This window comes from Macaca nemestrina, chromosome 2 (genome assembly GCF_043159975.1).
Source record: "Macaca nemestrina isolate mMacNem1 chromosome 2, mMacNem.hap1, whole genome shotgun sequence".
Classification (NCBI taxonomy): Eukaryota; Metazoa; Chordata; class Mammalia; order Primates; family Cercopithecidae; genus Macaca; species Macaca nemestrina.
Genome location: NC_092126.1, coordinates 61,381,969 through 61,403,159, shown reverse-complemented (window position 1 = coordinate 61,403,159; position 21,191 = coordinate 61,381,969). Strand labels below are relative to the sequence as shown.

Genomic DNA, 21,191 nt, shown 5'->3' with positions numbered 1-21,191 from the left:
GAGTGAAACTCCGTCTCACAAAAAAAAAAAAAAAAAAAAAAAAAAAAAAAAAAAAAGCTGTTAAACCAGCGTAATACACAAGGGAAAAAAAAGGCCGGGTGTGGTGGCTCACGCCTGTAATCTCAGCACTTTGGGAGACTGAGGCGGGTGGATCACCTGAGGTCGGGAGTTCGAGACCAGCCTGACCAACATGGAGAAACCCTGTCTCTACTAAAAATACAAAATGAGCTGGGCATGGTGCCACATGACTGTAATCTTCAGCTACTTGGGAGGCTGAGGCAGAAGAACTGCTTGAACCCAGGAGCAAAGGTTGCAGTGAGCTGAGATCACACCATTGCACTCCAGCCTGGGCAACCAGAGCGAAACTGTGACTCAAAAAAAAAAGGTCCCAATCCAGTCTGCGAAGACCTTGGCCAAACCTTGGTAGAATCTCCAAGTTATCCTAGCCCAATTAGCCTAAGACCACCAAGGATAAACCTGTACTTCTACAAAGTCAGGTTTATAGACCCATTTCAATGAGGGAGACCACATACCAGAGAGAGTAATTTGTATAAGTTTAGTTTTTAAGTTTATTTTAATCCTTGAAGTAAAATATTCAAAATGACTCAAATTGGAAGCATGGTATTACATTAAAACTTCATCATTTTAAGATTAGTAAAGGAGAGGGGTACAGGCGCATTTTTTTTCTCCTGATCCAAATTACATAATCCCCCAATTTAATATTATAGTTTGCAGATTCTCATACTTTGATTTGGGCAGAACTGGTCCAAAACCCACAAAGAGCTGAGGACGAGAAAGCCTCTTCCTGGACTCTCACAAGGGGAAGGGAAATGAAGGAATCGAATCACTACCTGGAGTGCCTGTGCACCTTGCCCTGTCAGGGACACTGCGTGCGGTGTATACGGAAGTTGCACTCCAGTATGCAAGCGAAGCAACCAGACTTTTTTTCCATGGACAGAAAACTGGAGGCTTCAGAGACGTCCTACATAAGCGAAGGCCAGAAAGCCCCACCCTGCACTTCTATAAAGGTTAATGAAAGGAAAGACGCAATCCCAGAGAACCTAGCCCACTGACTCCCTCCCCACACCTCCACCTGCTGGTGCCTGACAGCATGCTGGCCTCTCTTCCAGTAGGAACCTGCAGGCGGAGTAAGGAAGGCCGCTGCTGGCAGTAGCGGGGCGGGGCCTCAGAAGCAGCCAGCCCAGGGAGCTGGGACGGAGAGAGACTGAGCCCAAGCAGCAGCTTCCGGAGTCGGAAGTTGCTGAGAAAGAAGACAGACTGAAGGAGCTTGCGACTTTTTCGCCTCGGCAACCGGACCCAGCAGCAAGCAGGACGGGTGGCGCTCTGCTACTCGTCCCGTTAAGCCTCAGCAGCCCAAGCCCTGAAGTCACTGCTCTAACAGAATGGAAATCCCGCCGACCAACTACCCAGCCTCCAGGGCAGCCTTGGTGGCACAGAACTACATCAACTACCAGCAGGGGACCCCCCACAGGGTGTTTGAGGTGCAGAAGGTCAAACAAGCCAGCATGGAGGTGAGTTTAGCAGGGGGTGGCGCGCAGCGGGGGCTTCAGGATTGCGCTCCCTCCACTGACCCGAGGTCTCAGCCTTTGTGTGCAGATACTCCGCGCCACCCCCTACCCACCTTCTGTTTTAGGACACACTGCTGGTATCTGGTCTTGAGATATTAAGGTTTCTGGGGGAATGTCTATACTACAGTCTCTGCAGACAGCCCGGGACTGTTTTCATCTTAAGGCAGAGACAAAGTTTTTACACGCATAGTTACAGGAAAATGGGAAAACGCTCTAAGTAATGGGGCAGCACTTTCCTTAAGTGTAACCTGTAGGAACCATTCGAAAGACTCTTAAGGCTGCCACGTTTCTCATCTGCTACTCTGATCTGGACCAACAAAAGCTCCCATCTTCCAAATGACTCTCTATTGCCTACATTTTAAGACAAATCCTTATTAGACCCTTTGACCAAAATGAAGGAGGAAACAAACAGCAAGAGAAACCGACAAAGTCAAAGAATAAAAGCACTGTGGGCTGACGCTGGCCTTTAGCCACCCAAACACCACTACCACATGACTGCCTTAAAAGATGTGCACCCTCTGCTAAAGGCTTGAGTTAAATGTTTAAGGCCTCAGCAATCACTAACGACGTTTGTTTTCATTTTACTAAAATCCACTGGATTTCAGATTATCCCTTATTTATCTGACAGAATTTTAACTGCTAACAGTCTTTAAGAGCTGACAGACCGTAGATCTTATTTTGAAACTGGACCAGATAACATAATTAGGTATAAATTTTCAACCAGTATTTTGATTTAAAAGTGAAACTCATTTCTTAGTCTTATAAAATTTGTTAATCATTTTGCAGTTCCACTAATATACAAGTAAAAACAATACTTAATTGTATTAAGTCTCCAATTGCTTTGCAGTAATCTGCCTCAAAATGAAATTCACGTTCATTGAACATTATTTGGAGGGTACACTGAGCTTTATGAAAAATCTTTTCAAAGATGACACTATTTGTCATCTTTAGAATTAAACACTGTTTCAAAATTTATGTAGAGACTTTAAGATCACAGATCCAGAGGTTAAAGTCTTTTGATGACTGAAAGTGAGCTGTGCCCAATTTGTATGCTTTTATCCTAACTTTTTGTTTTCATCCAAAATAAACCTGACAGGGGACTTGCTAGATTAGATGTTACATTCATGGTGACATGCCTTTTTCAAGATCTAAGGCTTTCACCATTCCCCTTCAGCCAGCCCCTCCAACCAAATGAGATGGATGCTTCTAACAATGCAAGTATAATGTTGTTATAATATTTTCTTGTCTCCATTACATTTGTTTAATTTTAGGATATTCCAGGAAGAGGACATAAGTATCACCTTAAATTTGCTGTTGAAGAAATTATACAAAAAGTACGTCAATTTTTTTTTCTTTTTTCTTTGAGACAGGGTCTCTATCACCCAGGCTGAAGTGCAGTGGCGGAACATGGCTCACTGCAGCCTCAACTTCGTGGGCTCAGGCCATCCTCCTACCTCAGCCACCCCCAGTAGCTGGGACCACAGGTGCATGCCACCACACTTGGCTAATTTTTGTGATCCTCCTGCCTCTGCTTCCCAAAGTGCCAGGATTACAGGCATGAGCTACCATGCCCAGCCAAAATGTTCTTATTAAATCAAATTTAATTCTAAATATTCCAGATCATTTTTGCTGATCAAATCCATAACACTGATTAGTTTTACCTCTTTTTAAAAAGTTGTTGTGAAATCCCTGCCTCTAAAAATTACCATATGGGCAAAGTTTACAAGGATCAGTTCTTTACTATCGTTGGGTATTCCTAGGTATGTGAATTATTTCTACCAACCTACACAGAAAAAGACTATATACTTCAGTTCAAATGAATTTCCTTACTCTTAGGGCAATCAGCACTTATGCCTAATATAAATGAGTGAAGTAATTTACTCCCCAATCAATCACTTTCTTACGTCTGCTTTTCTCATTCTGTTTTTCATTGGGTTTTTAGAGAAATAATGTGTTCTTAGATATTCACAAGCAATAGAATGCCAGCTGATACCACCATTCATATAAAGATCCTCCAGTAATAAGGAAGGGAAATTTTAAAGATTATACACAACTGTCAAATTAGTAATGAGACAAACTTCAAAGAAAGCAATGGCAATCTGTACCACAGCCATCTTGAAATTTTAAAAAGCTTGCCTTTCTGTTGAGCATAATTCATAAGGAGATTCATTAAAAGGCATCTGAGCTGCTAGACAGCCATCTTTACAAAGCATAACCCAATGCTATAATCTTCTAATTTTATATCCAGACACAGACTGCTGCATCTGCATTTGAAAAAAATTATGTTATTTCAGGAGCAAGGAGTAACAGTAATGGAAAAACTTTAAAAGTAACCAGAGTCTTGAGTTGGTATATAAAGTCAGACTAAAATCTGGCCTTGCAAGTGGACACCCCATTAATACTGAGATATATTCAGTTTTAAGACTAGACTTTACAAGATCATTTATAAGGTAAGTTACCTATTTTAGGGTACTCACATGATAAGTATAGAATATTAATAGGCCAGGCCCAGTTAGATACCTCTGAAAACATGCACTCTGAAGTCTAGTCTAAAACAACACCATTAGGGGCCTATGCTTTAAATCATATCTCAAAGATGATAATTAATAATGAATAGCCTCCTGTATATAAGGATCTTTTGCTAAATTTCAAACAGCAAGTTAAGGTGAACTGCACAGCTGAAGTCCTTTACCCTTTAATGGGACAAGAAACTGCACCAGAAGTCAACTTCACATTTGAAGGAGAAACTGGAAAGAATCCAGATGAAGAAGACAACACATTTTATCAAAGACTCAAGTCGATGAAGGAACCACTAGAAGCACAAAATATTCCAGGTATATACATAAATATGGCATGAAAATCATTTGTTTGTTTCAACTTTAAAATCAATCTCAATTATCTATGCTTAAAATTGTTAGTTGCTAAGTATGTTAGAAACATGCAGGCTTTGGCAAAAATACTCATCTCCAATCTAATCCAACAAAAAAGAGGCCTCGGAAATTTCATAGATCCATAGCTTAATTAAATTATTTTCTGCACACATTTGAAGGAAACTAAGACATGATTTAGAATTTACATTTTGTTTTAAAAGGTTAATACTACATATATAGTTATCATATAAATGTTTCTCCTACCAGACAATTTTGGAAATGTATCTCCAGAAATGACGCTCCTTCTACATTTAGCCTGGGTTGCCTGTGGTTATATAATATGGCAAAATTCTACCGAAGACACATGGTATAAAATGGTAAAAATTCAAACTGTCAAGCAAGTGGTAAGTAGTTTCTATAAAATACACTATTAATGGGGTTAATATTTATCAAAAGTATTGTAATTCATAATTCGATAAACAGTATCCCTATAGTCATTTTGTATTTAATAGCAAACCCGGGATTTCAAAGGGGAGGTCAGTTACAATCAAGATTAGAGAAGGTGAAGAATTGTAGGAAGAGTCCAAAGCAACAGTAACTGGTCTAAAAAGTTGTTTGATTTGGCTGAGAGATGCAAACCACAGGCCTCCTGTGCCTCAAACTTGCCTAATAACTGTGCTTGGTTAGTTGCATTCTCTGGGAACATACTGACTAGGAAGCCTAACAATAGCAAGGCAAAGCCAAGGATTTCAATGAAACACTTTCTATTAACACACAGTATCTAGACTGCACTTTCCAAAAGCATCATGGTAATTGTAGCTCTTAATCTTTCAGGTTAGTCAAGTCAGATTTAACTATGATACTTTACTCAAACCCTCTTCTAGAACAAAAAGGTTTAGAGAGTTTTATTAGTAGCAGCAAGATAGAATCCCAGGTATACAATATACAGTCAGGTCTCTCTGTCCATGGGTTCTGCATCCATGGATACAAACAACTGAGAATCAAAAATATTTGGGGTAAAAAATGGATGGTAGCATCTGTACTGAACATGCACAGGTTTTTTGCTTGTCATGATTCCCTAATATAACAACTATTTACATAACATTTAGATTGTATTCGGTATTATAAGTAATCTAGAGATGATTTAAAGTATATGAAAGGGTATGCATAGGTTATATGGAAATACTACACTGTTTTATGTCAGAGACTTAAGCATCTGTGGATTTTGGTATCTGAGGGGAATCCTGGAACCAGTGTTCCATGGATACTAAGGGACAATTGTAATGACTCTCCTCACCTTTAATCTGCTCTATAAAGATCCTCAGGGCCACTTTTTATGGCAGTCACAAGCAAAGCTGTGCTTTCAGAAGAGGAAAGTCTTGAGTTATAATCCGACATTTAGCTTTTATGCTCAGCTTAATACAGACTATTTCCCTTAGCAATCTAAGTTTTGTGTTCAACTTACTATAGTCATGCCATACTGAAACTTTTTTTTCCCTCTACTGTACAGTACAGAAAAAAGCTTAATTACACAATCACATAACTATACTCACTACATTTTATTATTCTCAGGTGTTCTGGTTTCATTTGTTTGTTTGTTTGTTTGCCTGTTTTTGAGACAGGGTTTCACTCTGTTGCCCAGGCTGGAGTGTATTAGTGTGATCATGGCTCGCTGCAGTCTCAACTTCCCAGGTTCAGGCGGTCCTTCCGCCTCAGCCTCCCAAGTGGCTGGGAGTACAGGCGCACACAGCCATGCCTGGCTAATTTTTTGTTTCTTCTCATAGAGACGTGGTTTCACTGTGTTTCCCAGACTGTTCTTAAACTCCTAGGCTCAGGCAAGTTGCCTACCTCGGTGCCCCCGAAGTGCGGGATTACAGGTGTGAGTCACTGTGCCTGGCCTTATTTTTCAGTTTTCAAAAAGAAAATTTCTATTGTAAAATTGTATTATTTCAATGTAAACACCCATTGCTACAGTTTATCCCATAAATTATGCTTTTGTGTACAATGGAAACACGAAGGGTTCTTAAATAACAAGCTACACTTGGTAATTCTCTTAAGTAGCTACCACAACTTGGAAACTAAAAACAGGTAAACATTTTTTGGGGAACAAATATAAAATCATGATTTTAAAATGAATCTTGAAAGAACACTTTATTTAGTGTAAGAGAATAGATTTTCTGTCACATTAAACTGAAATTCTGACATTCAATTTTTATTTTTACCTAAATATAAATATTATATTCATCTACTAATCAAAGATGATTTTCAAAATTAAATGTAATTTTTTGCCAATGATATTAAGTTTTAAACAACAGGTTTTTATTTTTTGTCACAGCAAAGAAATGATGACTTTATTGAATTAGACTACACCATTCTACTTCATGATATAGGATCTCAGGTAAAGTATAATTTACCTTTATTTGATGCCATTCTGAAAACTGAGACTCCCTGTATTGCCAAAGTATGCTTTATTAATTTTGACTCTAAATCAGAATTCATGTAAATCCAGATAGGCACCATATTTCAGTATATTATAGCTGTAGCAATTTAACAAAAGTACTATTCTTTGCGAAGACTGTTTTATCTCTAACAAAATATAAACCCAACTACATTTTCCTAAATGTTTTCTGAATTTTATCATGGCATTAATTTTCTTCACTTGCAGGAGATTATTCCCTGGCAAATGCAAGTTCTCTGGCATCCACAATATGGCACTAAAGTAAAACATAACAGCCGTCTGCCAAAGGAAGTACAACTGGAATAAACAAAAACCCTAACACTGGAAGTGTAAACATGTCTATTAATGATGTATGTGCCAATTTCACTGGCATCTAGCTTATGAGGTCAAATAATCCCAAAGTGTCACTTTATATAAATGTCTTGATTATGGTATAGAACTTTATAGATTCATAATACAAAGTATCCCTATATAAAAATGTCTTTATGACAGTAATAGTGGTATGTATATCCAAAATAAAAAGCTTCAATTTCAGCCTCATAATGTTTAATTACGTTGCATACTTACGGGACAGGGGCAGTAATGGTCTCTCGAAAGGCAACTTTTGGCTTTCCTGTGATACAAGGACAGCCATATTCTCTTTCCATCCTCTAAAAAGAGTGGGGAAAATATTATTCAAATTTAAAAAAATAAACTGAAAGAAAAACTCATGAGCATCTTATATATCTTAGTAGCATTCATTTAAATATAATAGATAAACAAATATTAAATCATTTTAGTATTTTATAAGGATTAGGTATGTGATACTTAATACAAACTGCTTTTACAGATTTTATATAAATGAATTCTAAGTTACATTGGTTAATTTATATTTACCTCCAATTAATCTACCCACTAAAACGTCACCATTGTTCCATATTATTATATATTCATTTGAATAATATATAAATCTGTTGTCAGGATTTTCTATCTCAACTTCAAAGATATGATCTCATCAAAATTTCTAATCACATACCTTTGTTTTTTACTTATATATCCATACATACAAGACCTTTCCTGGGAAGGTATAGGCCCCACCTTCCTTTTATCTATATTATAATGACCTTCAATTATTGACTTGAGAAGAAATGGCCTGAAGAGTTGGTACAACCGCAGGTTGTCTCCCTAAGGCTTGAACCAGGATTTACCTGACCCAGTTAACCATGACCTGGAGATGGACAGATATTCTTGTTGCAAATCCCCTGAGCCTTGATTCTAGGGGTCTAGAACATTTTACAAATAAAAAGGTTTAGAGATCAAAAATAATTATTTTGTAACACATAGTAGCAGAAGCAGTAGACCACATCTGCATACAAACCAGAGTGAAGTTAGAGACATTAGATTGAGACATTAGATGAAAAACCAGTTAGTTAGAGACATTAGATTGAGAATTATTGACTTTTAACAAAACAGATAGTAATAAATTGATTTTAACTTAACTTCCTTATTATTCATTACCTGAGCATAGATTTCCAGGTGTAATTCTCCCATTCCAGATACAATTGTCTCTTTGTTCTCAGTGTCAAAGTGTACTTTAAATGTGGGATCTTCTCTTGTAAACCTGCCAATACCTTTTGAAAACTTTTCCAGATCGTTCTTCAAAAGAAGAAGAAAATCACTATATGTTTTACTGCGCATGATAAGCAATGGGATTTTAGAGAAAACTTTACTGAATGAAATAAAATACATCAGCAGTTAAGAAATAAAAATGATACACATCTAGTTCTACTCCATTTTTAAAAACAATGTGAGCTTGGATACCGCACAGCCAAGAGAGCAGGGAATAGCTCACTGAAAAGAATTTTCTTTCCATACCAAGATAGAAAACAAGAGTCCAAGACTTCACTCTATGCCCTTTCCTCTTACACTGACAAACTGTCGTTTTGTGAAAATTGCCCATAAAGCAGAAATTGGAATCTGTGTTACATTTTAGAAATCCTATACATAATCAAAGGAATCAGCATGTTTACCAAGACACTATTGTAGATCCAAGCAGGATAGTTAAGACCAACAAATAGGCAAATACCACAATGAGACTTGTCCCTTTCAAAACAGTCTGCTTGGATGTGGTATGATGCACCTTTTTTCTCGTTAGATGACATGTAATCCCATGTGGTAAGCAAAGTGATGGCCCTCCAAAGATACCCTAATCCTCCCAAATCTGTCAATATGCTGCCTTACATAGTAAAGGGGACTTTGCAAATGTAATTAAGGTTACAGACCTGGAGATGGGGAGATTGTTATCAATTATCTAGGTGGGTACAACAAAATCATGTGTGCCTTTAAAACATGGAGGAAGCCAGAAGGGTGGATCAGAGGGATTCCATGAAGGAAGAAGTGGCAGGAGATAGATATCTGAAGCATGAAAGGGACTTAACCAGCTGTTGCCGGCACTAAAGATGGAGGAAGCGGGCCACAAGCCAAGGAAGGTGGGTAGCCTCTAGAAGCTAGGAACAGCCCTCAGGTAACAATCATCAAAGAAATGGGGACCCCCATCCTACAACCACAAGGAATTGAATACTGCCAATAACCTGAGTAAGGAGAGAAATGATCCCATAGAGCCTTCAGAAAGGAAAACAGCATTGCCAATATCTTGATTAATTTAGCCCTTTGAGAACAGTTATCAGTCTATGATCCACAGAACTATAAAATAATATATTTGTGTTGTTTTAAGCCACATGTGGTAACTTCCTATGTCAGCAATAGAAAACTTATATGCCCAGTACCACCAATATTAACAGCTATCATTTACCACACACCCGGAGCTGTGGTATGTGTTTTGCATACGTTTTCTCAAATCCCAACCACAATGCTGCAAGGCAGAATTATCCACATTTTATAGGTGAGGAAATGAGGTACAGAGAGTTTAAGTGACTTGTTCAAGGCCACACAGCTATTGCATGGCAAAGCTGGGACTGAATCCCAGTTTAGTCTTTCTAGGTCTTTTGCCTTTTTCCTGCACAAGCCAGATACTCTCAACTTAGAAACATCATGCCTGCCCCTACTATTGAGACTCATGGAGACTTCATTATTTGATTTAAATTAACTTATTCCAGCAAGCAAACATCTTTAAACTTTTTAATGCATACACAACCCCAAAACACCAAAAAACCTTCTGGATATTGAAGCATTGATTTCCCTCCATTATTGTAAATTATCAACAGTTAAGTGTCTTAAATAAACTCTGAATTTAGGAATGAAAAAGCATAATACATAAGTTCTAACCTTGCATACTTCCAAAGAGAAAAGCAAGCAATTTTAACAACGTACTTGGAATAAACTACGGTATCCTACTGAGGTTAAGATGTAAGGTTCACCTTTCCTCAAGTTCCTGAGAAAATGCAGTAATTTAATATGTCTTGCCACCTCAATTTTCTCTTTTCTATATTGAGGAAAGGTCTGGTAAACCTCAAGATTCCTCAAAATAGATGTAGTAGTAGCTGTTAGTGATATATCACACATGACAATTCATCAGAGTATGTTTTGTAATAAGTTCTGTATAACAAATCACAAAATGTTCACTCAATGTATGAATAAGTGAATTTCAATATACCACATTAACATGATTGTTATGAATGCCAAGGCAACTTAAGAACTAAAAAATTATGGTTTAAGATCAGACTAATTCCTATGGCAAAGAATGAAAATGCAAAACCTAACCAGGCAATTTTGGATTTATTAAAAGTTAAATTACATCAACCCAATTATAAAACTATAAAGCATAAAATTATCTTAAAAATTATATTTCAAAGTGAAAAAAAGTCTTATTTTCAGGCTTTCCATGCAATACTCAGACACTTACCTCAGAAATACCACAAAACCTAGAGCTATATTATAACCTACGAGTCGATTAATCAGTTCAACATTCTAAAGTACTTTATAGTGGGGTTTTACTACAACTTACGAGAAATGCCCCTGACTCCCCATTTTCAGTTATTTATGATTTGAATCCGGGAAGTTACACTTACCACTCTGAAGCCAACAATATACTAAAGAGTTATAAAGTACAGTAATGTGAATATTTTAACACCATCCATTTCTTCAAATATACTGAGAAGTTATCATTAGGAACAGACTGGTAAACTTAAAAAGAAGATCTCAATACCAACAGAGGAAACAGAGACCATAAGACTGCTGGTTATTACAAGATATCGAGTGCATGGTAGAGAGAGATGAAAAAGAGCTCAAGTTTTAATTGTGATATACTGAGCTTTAAATCAAACTCCTACCTTGTTAGAAGGCTTCATTGCTATTGAAATGACAGGATCAGGAACATGAATTGACTCCTAAAATATTTTTAAAAGAAAACAGAAGAATTCAAAAACAGACCCACATGGGTCAGGGATAGATTAATGTGCCACTTCACAACAGAACAAAGGATAAATACTAGCCATTGTCTTTAGGCTAGACAATATATATCTTGATGTGTTTTGCATTAAATACATATATTAATACAACATATTAATAAATAAATAAAGCTATCTACTTATATAAGTTCCCCCTTCCCAAAATAAAATTAATGAATGTATTTATTTACCTGTTTAACATAATCACTACAACTAATCCAAATACTGAGATGTGAAATTCTTATTGCTTGGTGGCTGTTGCAATCTTCTAAGTTACTTTATTTAATCAAAATATACTACAATTACTGATAAGGCAAAAAGAGAAAGGGCACCACATTCTTCATACCCATGATACCTCATTTAATCAATTACAACTCTGAGAAGCAGGCATTATCCCAATTTTACAAATAAAGTCACTAAAGCCTTGGAAATAAGGTAAAACAAATTGGCTAAGGGCCAGGAGGTAGTATAGGGCAAAGGTGAGACTCTAACCAAGGCCTATTTGTTTCAAAGCCTTGGTAAGCACTTCCCACAACCACCAATCACTTCATGTTGCTAATGAGAAGTACTTAGAGAAGGTCTTATCAATAATACTTAGAAAACATTCCTTTTATCTGGATCTCAAACAAAAATTGTATAGATTTATGCTTTTTTGTAGTGTCCTAAATCAACAGGTAATACTACACACATTAGAGAATATTATAGACAAAAAAACTAAACTATAAAATCATGAATTCATCATTAGATAGCAGGAAGTATTACAGTGCTAATCTGTTAGAGTTGGGTCAGTACTTATGTAAATGACCCACTGCAAATTACCTATGTACTCATCATACTCTTTCTTTACTGAATTCATGAAAGAGATCACTCTTATGAACAAATGGCCATAATGTAACAGAATTTGCTCTACTACAGAAGCAAAAAAGGTGAGTGAGTGAAGGGAATTCAAAGGCAGAACTACCTGTGCATGCTCCTCCCTCAGAATCCCTCAATGATAAAAAGGGACTTCTGAGTTCCAAACGGCAGGCTGTTTCTATAAATCAGACTGTGTAGTTGCATATTGCCTTCTGAGCCTGGTTATGTTCTGTTATCCCAAGTCTAGTCTAAATGTTACAGTCTGGTCTCACAAGGGATTGAGGGAACAGTACACTTTCCTGCTACTGAGTTAGTAAGGAAGTAGCACTCCACTGAAACTAGCTTGACGCTAGTGGTAACAATTAGAAATGCACCCCGAGTGTGGATGCAGGTCTCAGGGTGGAGGAATCAGAGCCACACTGTCCAGGTACCATCTGGTGGAGATTTTTCCTTCTTGCTAAACTTGGGAGGATTGTGGATCCTCCAAGTTTTCCTTTTTACTATAGTCAAAACTCTTCCTACTTTTTACTATGAAAAAACCAAGTGAATTAGCTTACACAGCAGTTGTCTAATTGACATTCAAAGAGCTATAACCAACATTCAAAGAGCCACCACTAACTTGATGACTGTGGTACTCAATGAAAACTTCTGTGGTTGTTTTTCTGAAGTATTAAATGCACTACATGAAAAAACAGACTTTTAAAATTCTAGTGATAAGTAGCTTTGAAATTAAATGGCTTACCATGGAAAGGTCACTGTTGGCTTTGTTTGTGAACGTGTCTCCACTAGCACAGTCAATGCCAAACAATGCACAGATGTCTCCAGCATATACTTCCTCAACATCCTAAAAAAACAAATAAAACAAAATGATATTTGATATAAGTAATACAAATAAAGACGTGGTAACTAAAAAGTAACTGTACAGTACACACATTGTATATAAATAAGCATGGCAGAATCTCTCAGCTTGAATTCTATAGTGAATTAGCTAGAACCAATACAACAACAATCAACCATGCTAAGATGTATTTTTAAAAGGCCTTCATTTAAACCATATGTCAACAGACAAGATTTTAAACAGAAAACTCATTACTTGAAGGATCTGCAGTACCAACAACACAGTGCCTCAAAGTTCTAAAGTTATTTCTATGGAATTAAAAGGCATGTACTGGCGGGGCATGGTGGCTCACGTCTGTAATACCAGCACTTTGGGAGGTCGAGGCGAGTGAATCACCTGAGATGAGGAGTTTGAGACCAGCCTGCCCAACATGGTGAAACCTTGTCTCTACTAAAAATACAAAAAATTAGCCAGGCATGGTGGCGGGTGCCTGTAATCCCAGCTACTCGGGAGGCTGAGGTAGGAGAAACACTTAAAACTGGGAGGCTGAGGTTGCAGTGAGCCAAGATCGCGCCACTGCACTCCAGCGTGGGAGACAAGAGCAAAACTCCATTTCAAAAAAAAAAAAAAAAAAGGCATGTACTATATATGTTGCCGCGGTTAGACAATGAGATTGTGTATGACAGAGATATACCAGGAAACCTGTAAAGGAAGTTTTGAAAACAAAGGAGAATGGAGCCCACTGTACTAAAAATAATTTTAATTTCTCACAGATGCAAGCAGTCAAGAAAACACAGGAAATCTAAGAACAAAGCATTGGTGCCTCCAAGCTTCCTAGTTTTTGTCCTTTTACATTTACAGTTCATTCACAACAACTGTGGCTGTGAGTAAACATGTCTTTCTTTAATGGTGACACAGCTACACAAATCTTCCAGCTCCTGGTCCATGAAACAGCTATGACAATCATTTAGCCTGCCCCCTGCTGCCTATCTCACAAAACAGCAATGCTGTTGGGTTTTGAGACTGACAATTCCTCCTCTAGAAGAAACAAAAGTTATAGCTACCAAAAAATTCATAAGATTTTGCTTAGACTGATACATTTCTCCAGGAATATATAGCTGGATTGGGAGAGGGTGGGAGTAGGGGACAAACTCATGCACTCAGTATTCCTTCCAAGAACTAACCATAAGGACTACAGAAGGCTATAGCAGACTCCAAGCCAACTCAAGAATTCAAGGCGTAAGTCAAAGTTTATCTCCCAGATCAGCCCCTGAAGCTTTAAATCTTCAGGTGGATTCTGGCCCCAATATGGTCCTGTAGTGGGTTCTACAATAGGAATAAAAGCTCCGGGGTTAAACAGGGCTTTTGTGCCTGCTGTATTTCAGAAAGTAAATAAAACAATGTGGAAAAGTGTGTAAATTTATGATTCTCTTATCTTTAAGAATCACAGTTCCACAGTCTTAAATGCCTATTACATTCTTTGTAATGATAGTTCTTGAGGAAAGTACTGAATCTTTTATTCTGAGTGTTAGGAAACTATCTCTTTTCCTTAACCCAGGCTCTTGAGAAAATATAACTAATTCACAACTAGTGGTATTTAAAAAAACTGAGTTGTTAACATCTGCTAATTTAGCCTATAGCAAAGTGCTAGATCAGAGCTGCAACACATTTAAGTAAAAAGGAAGAAACTAGGAACATACATTTAACCAGAATTAATTTTCTAGTGGGGCTCAGGATACCAAGAAAGATCTATTTCACCCATATTAGAGGAATTTCTAATCTCACGATGACCCTGTACTTGCCTCCATCATGTCGGCATGCATGCGAGTCAGCCGTTGCAATCGTACTTTCTTTCTTGTCCTTGTGTTATAGATGGTGTCACCCTTCTTTAGCTCTCCCTGGTAAATGCGAACGTAAGTTAATTGTCCAAATCGACCTACCTAGAAGTCAAGATCGGGTAGGGGCAAGAAGAATAAAAAGAAACATAATAATCAAAGTACTGAGGAAAGCTTCATAAGTCCCTCCGAGTATTCTCTACCAATTTTAGTAAACTATCTTACATACTTCAGTTTATTGTCATAAACTAATACTAGCTTTGAACACAGATAAATGGCTGTTATTCATCAATCTTTTTGGTATCACAATCTAAGTTATTTCTGTTTCCTTTGAGATAAGCTATTAGTATTAGAACAAAATTTTTAAATTTTTTACATAATACAGAAGTATCTTTTGCCTTCTAACATTATTTCGTAAGTTTAATACAATAAGATATCAGACAAAACAAGGTATAATTGGAAAAACAACAAAGATACCATTAGAAACAGTAGGTGTGTGCTATACATCTAAAATACAATCTCTGATAATCATGTGGAAAATTATGCAAGTAAGAGTTCTGTGGCTGGGCTGGTCGCTCAGGCCTGTAATCCCAGCACTTTGGGAGGCAGAAGCAGGTAGATTACCTGAGGTCAGGAGTTCAAGACCAACCGGGCCAACATGGCAAAACCCCATCTCTACTAAAAACACAAAAATCAGCCGGGGGTGGTGTCGCACCTATAATCCCAGCTACTCGGGAAGCTGAGGCAGGAAAATTGCTTAAACCCGGGAGGCGGAGGTTGCAGTGAGCCAAGAACGCACCATTGCACTCCAACCTGGGTGACAGAGTAGGTGAGACTCTGTCTCCAAAAAAAAAAGAGTTCTGTGAAGTGATTGAATATACTAGCAGTGACCAATTAACATATATTTAAAAGTTCCCAGTTCTTACCATGTTAATTGTACGCTTAACAAAATAGCAATAGAAATCCCAACAGGAAATTTTAAATATGTGATTAGTGATTTTAAATTCATTCAGAGGAATAAATAGGTAAAAACAGAAATTTTTCAAAATCTATGGTAATGATATAAAACTAACCCTGACATATATAAAAACATATTAAAATGCTTGAAACTCACAAAGTTCAGAAACAGCACAAATTAAACTAACCACCCCATACAGTATAGTATAAAAATCTAAAGTATAAAATATATTTGTCAATAGATGGTAAGGAAACATGACAAATCAATGGAAAAGGAAAAAAGGATTGTGCATAAAGTACTAACTGGACAAATGATACTCTATTTGGAGGCAGAGGAAATACATTTAGATCCTACCCACCAAACCAAATACCAGTTGAATTAATAATGGGGAAAGAAAAAAAAACGTAAAAAAGTAGAAGGAACGAAACTAAATATTAACAAAATATATACAAATAAAAGGTTTCTAAGGTTAAAAATTAAAGAATGACTAAACGAAAAAGACTGACATATTTGAGTATATGAACTTTAAAGCACTGATTGCTTTTAAAAATCAAAATGTATTTCATCAAGATGAAAGATTACAATAAAATTTTTCATTTGTTAAATCAGTAATGATTTTTAAATAATACTCAATGATGATATTCGTTGAAATAATCCAATACATTAATTTGGAGAGTACGAACGCAATCTGGCAATATAAACCATTAAATATGAAAACATTCTATGCCTTTAACTCAATAATCACTATTCTGGGAATCCTAAGAAAATATTCTTATAGATGTATTTTTAAAAGCTTTACGTGTAAAAAATTTTACTGTAATGTTTCTACTTTTTAATTAAAAAAATTTTCCCCTAATTTTGGAGGTAATAAATATACTGTAAAATATTTTTAAAGTAGGAAAACGCCCCCAAAATATAATCCCATCCCAGAAATAACCACTCTTAACACTTCCAACTTATCTACCACTTTCCCCCACTTAAAATATTACTAACAGAAGCAACAGCATTTCCACAAAAAGCCCATCCAGTCCCCAAATCTTGGTTTCTAATGCCATTTTACTTAAAAAGGAACCAGTGCTCCTTGGAGAATGGCTGACTCTAGGGCTAGGACACGGAATATACAAGATAAGCCTGGAGCGTCTTGTAGTGCTGGCAAGTAAGGAAGTATTCTCAAAAAGGCAAAACATTGGAAGATGTTAAAGGAACACAGGAGTCAACTGAGAGTTCCCAATCGCCAAACCCACTCACTCTGACCGACAAATGACATACTCAAAGTCATAGTCATGATTATAACTCAAAGTTCAAAATACGTATACATGAGTCCATACTGATATTAAATAAGCGATTGTCCAAATAAACAAATGAGCACGGAAGAAAGACCAATCTCCCATTCAGAAGAATTCCAAATAACTTATGTAGATACTGCCCCCTCAAGGGGGTGGAACATAATTCCCCACCCCTTAAGTGTTGGCTGAGTCAAGTGACTTCCTTTTAAAAAGTACACTATGAAAAGGGGAATAAAAAAAGTACAGTAACTTTATAGCGGAGAAACCTGTCAAACACTATCTCAGCCAGGTGTGGTGATTGAGGTTAGCATTAACAATGATAAATCATGCTGCAAGTCTGTACCTTGGATATGATGCAACAAGAATAACACTTTACCTCGATGGTAGTCCTCCTAAAAACATGACTCCAATCTAATCATGTGAAAAACATCAAATAATAAACCCAAATTGAGCGACACTCTACAAAAGAGCTGACCAATAATTCTCAAAAATGTCAATCTCGTGAGAAACAAGAAAGTCTAAGAAACTGTTATAGCCTAGGAGAGCATGAGGAGACACGACAATCAAATATAACATGGTCCTCTGGATGGACCTTCTGTAGTCCTTCTGTCTAGTGAGACGGAAAAAGGACCTAGACAAAAACTAAAGAAATTCAAGTGAAGTATGGATTTTAGTTAATAATAATATACCAATATTGGTCCATTAGTTGGGACAGTGTATATTAACAATAGAGGAAACTGGGTGCAGGATATACAGGAATTCTGTGGACTATCTTCATAACTTTTCTTTAAAATATTCTAAAATAAGTAAGTTTGTTTCTTTTTAAATCACAAACATCTTTTCATGTCAAAAAATAAGCATTTCAACATAACTTTTAAAGTCTGAATAATGTTGCACTATAAGAATGTACCTCAGTTTATTTATCAAATTGTAATTACTGGGCATTTTATTTTTATTTATTTATTTTTTTTCAAGATGGAGTCTTGCTCTGCCGCCCAGGCTGGAGTGCAGTGGTGTGATCTCGGCTCACTGCAACCTATGCCTCCCGGGTTCAAGCAATTCTCCTGCCTCCTGAGTAGCTGGGATTACAGGTGCCCGCCACCATACCTGGCTAATTTTTGTATTTTTAGTAGAGACGGGGTTTCACCATGTTGACCAGACTGGTCTCAAACTCCTGACCTTGTGATCCGCCCGCCTCAGCCTCCCACTCCTGACCTTGTGATCTGCCCACCTCAGCCTCCCAAAGTGCTGGGATTACAGGTGTGAACCACCGCAACCGGCTGGGCATTTTCAATTGTTTGTAAGATTTTGGTTTTATAAGGTGAGCTGAAGCTAACATTAATTTGCTACCCTTCATTAGTTCCTTAGGACATATTTCTAGAAATGCATCCAATGTTATTTATAATAGCAGAAACCTGGAAACAATATGAACGTCTAACAATTAAGAAATTTTAAGCAAATTTTGGTGCATCTACTTGATGCACTGTTACGCTACTACTTAAAATGTTTAAACTATTTATAGAAACATGGACCATTATCTACTGTGACATTAAATAAAAAGAGCAAGACAAAACTATACAGGTAGTATGAGTTCAGTAAAAATGTACACTCTTCAGGCAAAGAGAAGAGACTAGAAAGAAATGCACCTAATAACAAAAGAACTATCATGTCAGAGCTTTGGAAATTCTCTATCTGCTCCTTCTACTTTTCCTACTTTACGCATCTTTCATAAAGGTCAGAGTCATTCTGTAATAGGAATAAAGCCTAGAAGTAAAAACATTCTACAGATAGCAGTTAAATACATTAAAAAGCAACTTACCTCCAGTTTAAAAGCCAGGCCTACAAACGGGTGGGAATTGTCTCTACTGGAGTTCATGAGGATTTTGGTTTTCTCTTTTGAGTCACTTAAAATAAAAGAAATATAAATCTATGAGATGTAATATTGATATTTCTATCACTTTATTTCATCAGGAAGTATTATCTGAGAAAAAGCACGTGTGTGGGATATTACTGGTGTCATACATAAGTAAAATTTCACTGAAAGAGATCAATAGAAATAAGTTCTCAGCTGGGCATAGTGGCTTATGCCTGTAATCCCCACACTTTGGGAGACCAAAGTGAGAGGATCACTTGAGCTCAGGAGTTTGAGGTTGTGGTGAGGTATTACTACACCACTGCACTCCAGCCTAGACAACTGAGTAAGACTTTGTCTCAAAAAAAAAAAAGGTCTTCAGAGCTTAGCTTAGTTACTACACAGTGATAGGACAAGAGTAGACTAAAAAACACAGAAATGGTCTCATAGGGAAAGAAAAGAAAATAATCAATGAGGTTTTTTTTTTGAGGTTTTTTTTTTTTTTTTTTTTTCTGAGACACAGTCTTGCTCTGTCACCTAGGCAGGCTGGAGTGCAGTGGCGCAATCTCGGCTCCCTGCAGCCTCCGCCCTCCGGGTTCCAGCGGTTCTCCTGCCTCAGCCTCAGCTGGGATTACAGGCGCACACCACCACGCCCAGCTAATTTTTGTCTTTTTAGTAGAGATGGGATTTCTACATGTTGGTCAGGCTGGTCTCGAACTCCTGACCTCAGGTGATCCGCCCGCCTCGGCCTCCCAAAGTGCTGGGATTACAGGCGTGAGCCACTGCGCCCGGCAGAAGTTTGTTTCTTAAAGTTTTTTTTTTTTAACATCTAGTCCCAAATGAAAAAATTTTCTAATGATGTAAACCTTGAGAGATAGTAAAACAAATCATACTTTTAACTCAAAACAGAATATGATATGGGAACTGATATAATATTTTTCTATGTCAAAACTGTTACCCAAATAAAAACCATGATTAATGTTTGTAAATTATGAAAAAAAATCACAGACATAACTAGAAGAACCATCCTTAAATTCCTTCACAGTGCACAAATATGAAAGTATTTCTGCATAAACTAAGATTCAGTTTTCAAGACTTACTCCTCCTGATTGAGAATAGCATAGTTCTGGACTTCAGATGGATTTGGGAGGTATTCTAAAACAGCATCTAAAAGAGGCTGAACTCCTTTGTTCTTCAGGGCGCTTCCCAAAAATACAGGAGTAAATGATCTTTTCAGAGTAGCTCTTCGAATTGCTATCTACAAAAGAAAACAATTTAATGGTAGTTAATGTTAAAATTATATGTTGTGCTTCAAGTCAATTACAAAATAATAAAATGAACTGATACTCCACTCTTTGGAGTGCTGACTCTAATAGAGACTAAAATCAGGTCCCCAATGAACTTAAGGTCAAAATACAAAGAAAAAAATCACTTTCTCCTTCAGGGTGGGGAAGTGATTTACTATACAACTGCTTTCGACACTCTTGGAATCACTAATTGTCACTAATTTTCAATTTGCTAAAAAAAAATACATATACACATAGAAAATAAACACACTAATAGAACACTGCAAAGAGTATGCTACAATTGTGTAAAATGGAGGAAAAAGTAATATATATGCAAAACCAAAAGCCTATGGAAAGATATACCAGAAACTATTAACTGGTAACCTGTTTCAGGGACGGGGAAGAGAACTGGGAAGACGGAAAAAAAATAAAATAAAAGGGTGTTTACTGTTTACCTTTGTATACCTTTTAAATATTTAAACCATATGAACATATGCTCGATTAAGGAACATTTATCTTTTTCTCTTTGTAAAGAGCATACACACAGGAAACCAAACAGTACAAATCTCTCATAAATTACAGGTCATGACAGTAGCAGGCTCCAGGTCCTGCCCCAACCCTTAGTGAAACACCATCAATGTGTCTGCTGGCTGAGCAGGCCTTAGAGAATACGTAGTGGAGCTTTAGCTCTGGCAGCTGGAAGAAGCCAACAATAGTGCTGTGGCCTCAACCAACAAATGAATAAAATGACCTGACACTCTTTGGAGTGCTGGCTCTAACAGAAACTAAAATCAAGTCCCCAATAATTTAAGGGTCCTCAATAACTTTTCTCATTTGAAGATATTATATAACTCACTTAAAAAAAGTAATATACCATGTCAAGTATTTTTTGAGGAAGCCAATTATGTTAAATAAATGTACTGAGATTTCATTAATAAAGCCCATACATAAAAGCATCATGTCCCCTCCCTACAAAAAT

The 21,191-nt window shown here is 37.0% G+C and overlaps 2 protein-coding genes across 2 annotated transcripts in view; one reads left to right on the top strand and one right to left on the bottom strand.

The window, feature by feature from the left end:
• Window positions 1-21,191, bottom strand: part of LOC105488550 (G elongation factor mitochondrial 1) — a 45,303-nt gene that overhangs the window by 16,717 nt on the left and 7,395 nt on the right. Inside the window, exons 7-13 of the mRNA XM_011752739.2 lie at window positions 20,027-20,184; window positions 18,894-18,978; window positions 14,798-14,935; window positions 12,900-13,001; window positions 11,186-11,242; window positions 8,415-8,552; window positions 7,485-7,567 (exon numbers count right to left, since the gene is read on the bottom strand). Of these exons, the coding sequence (XP_011751041.2) occupies window positions 7,485-7,567; window positions 8,415-8,552; window positions 11,186-11,242; window positions 12,900-13,001; window positions 14,798-14,935; window positions 18,894-18,978; window positions 20,027-20,184 (761 nt within the window). The remainder of the gene's footprint in view (window positions 1-7,484; window positions 7,568-8,414; window positions 8,553-11,185; window positions 11,243-12,899; window positions 13,002-14,797; window positions 14,936-18,893; window positions 18,979-20,026; window positions 20,185-21,191) is intronic.
• On the top strand, window positions 1,233-7,458 carry LOC105488549 (latexin). Its single transcript, XM_011752738.3, has 6 exons — window positions 1,233-1,532; window positions 2,861-2,923; window positions 4,246-4,423; window positions 4,727-4,863; window positions 6,795-6,857; window positions 7,125-7,458. Exons 1-6 carry the CDS (start codon window positions 1,404-1,406, stop codon window positions 7,221-7,223), a joined length of 669 nt encoding a protein of 222 aa, XP_011751040.2. The 5' UTR covers window positions 1,233-1,403; the 3' UTR covers window positions 7,224-7,458.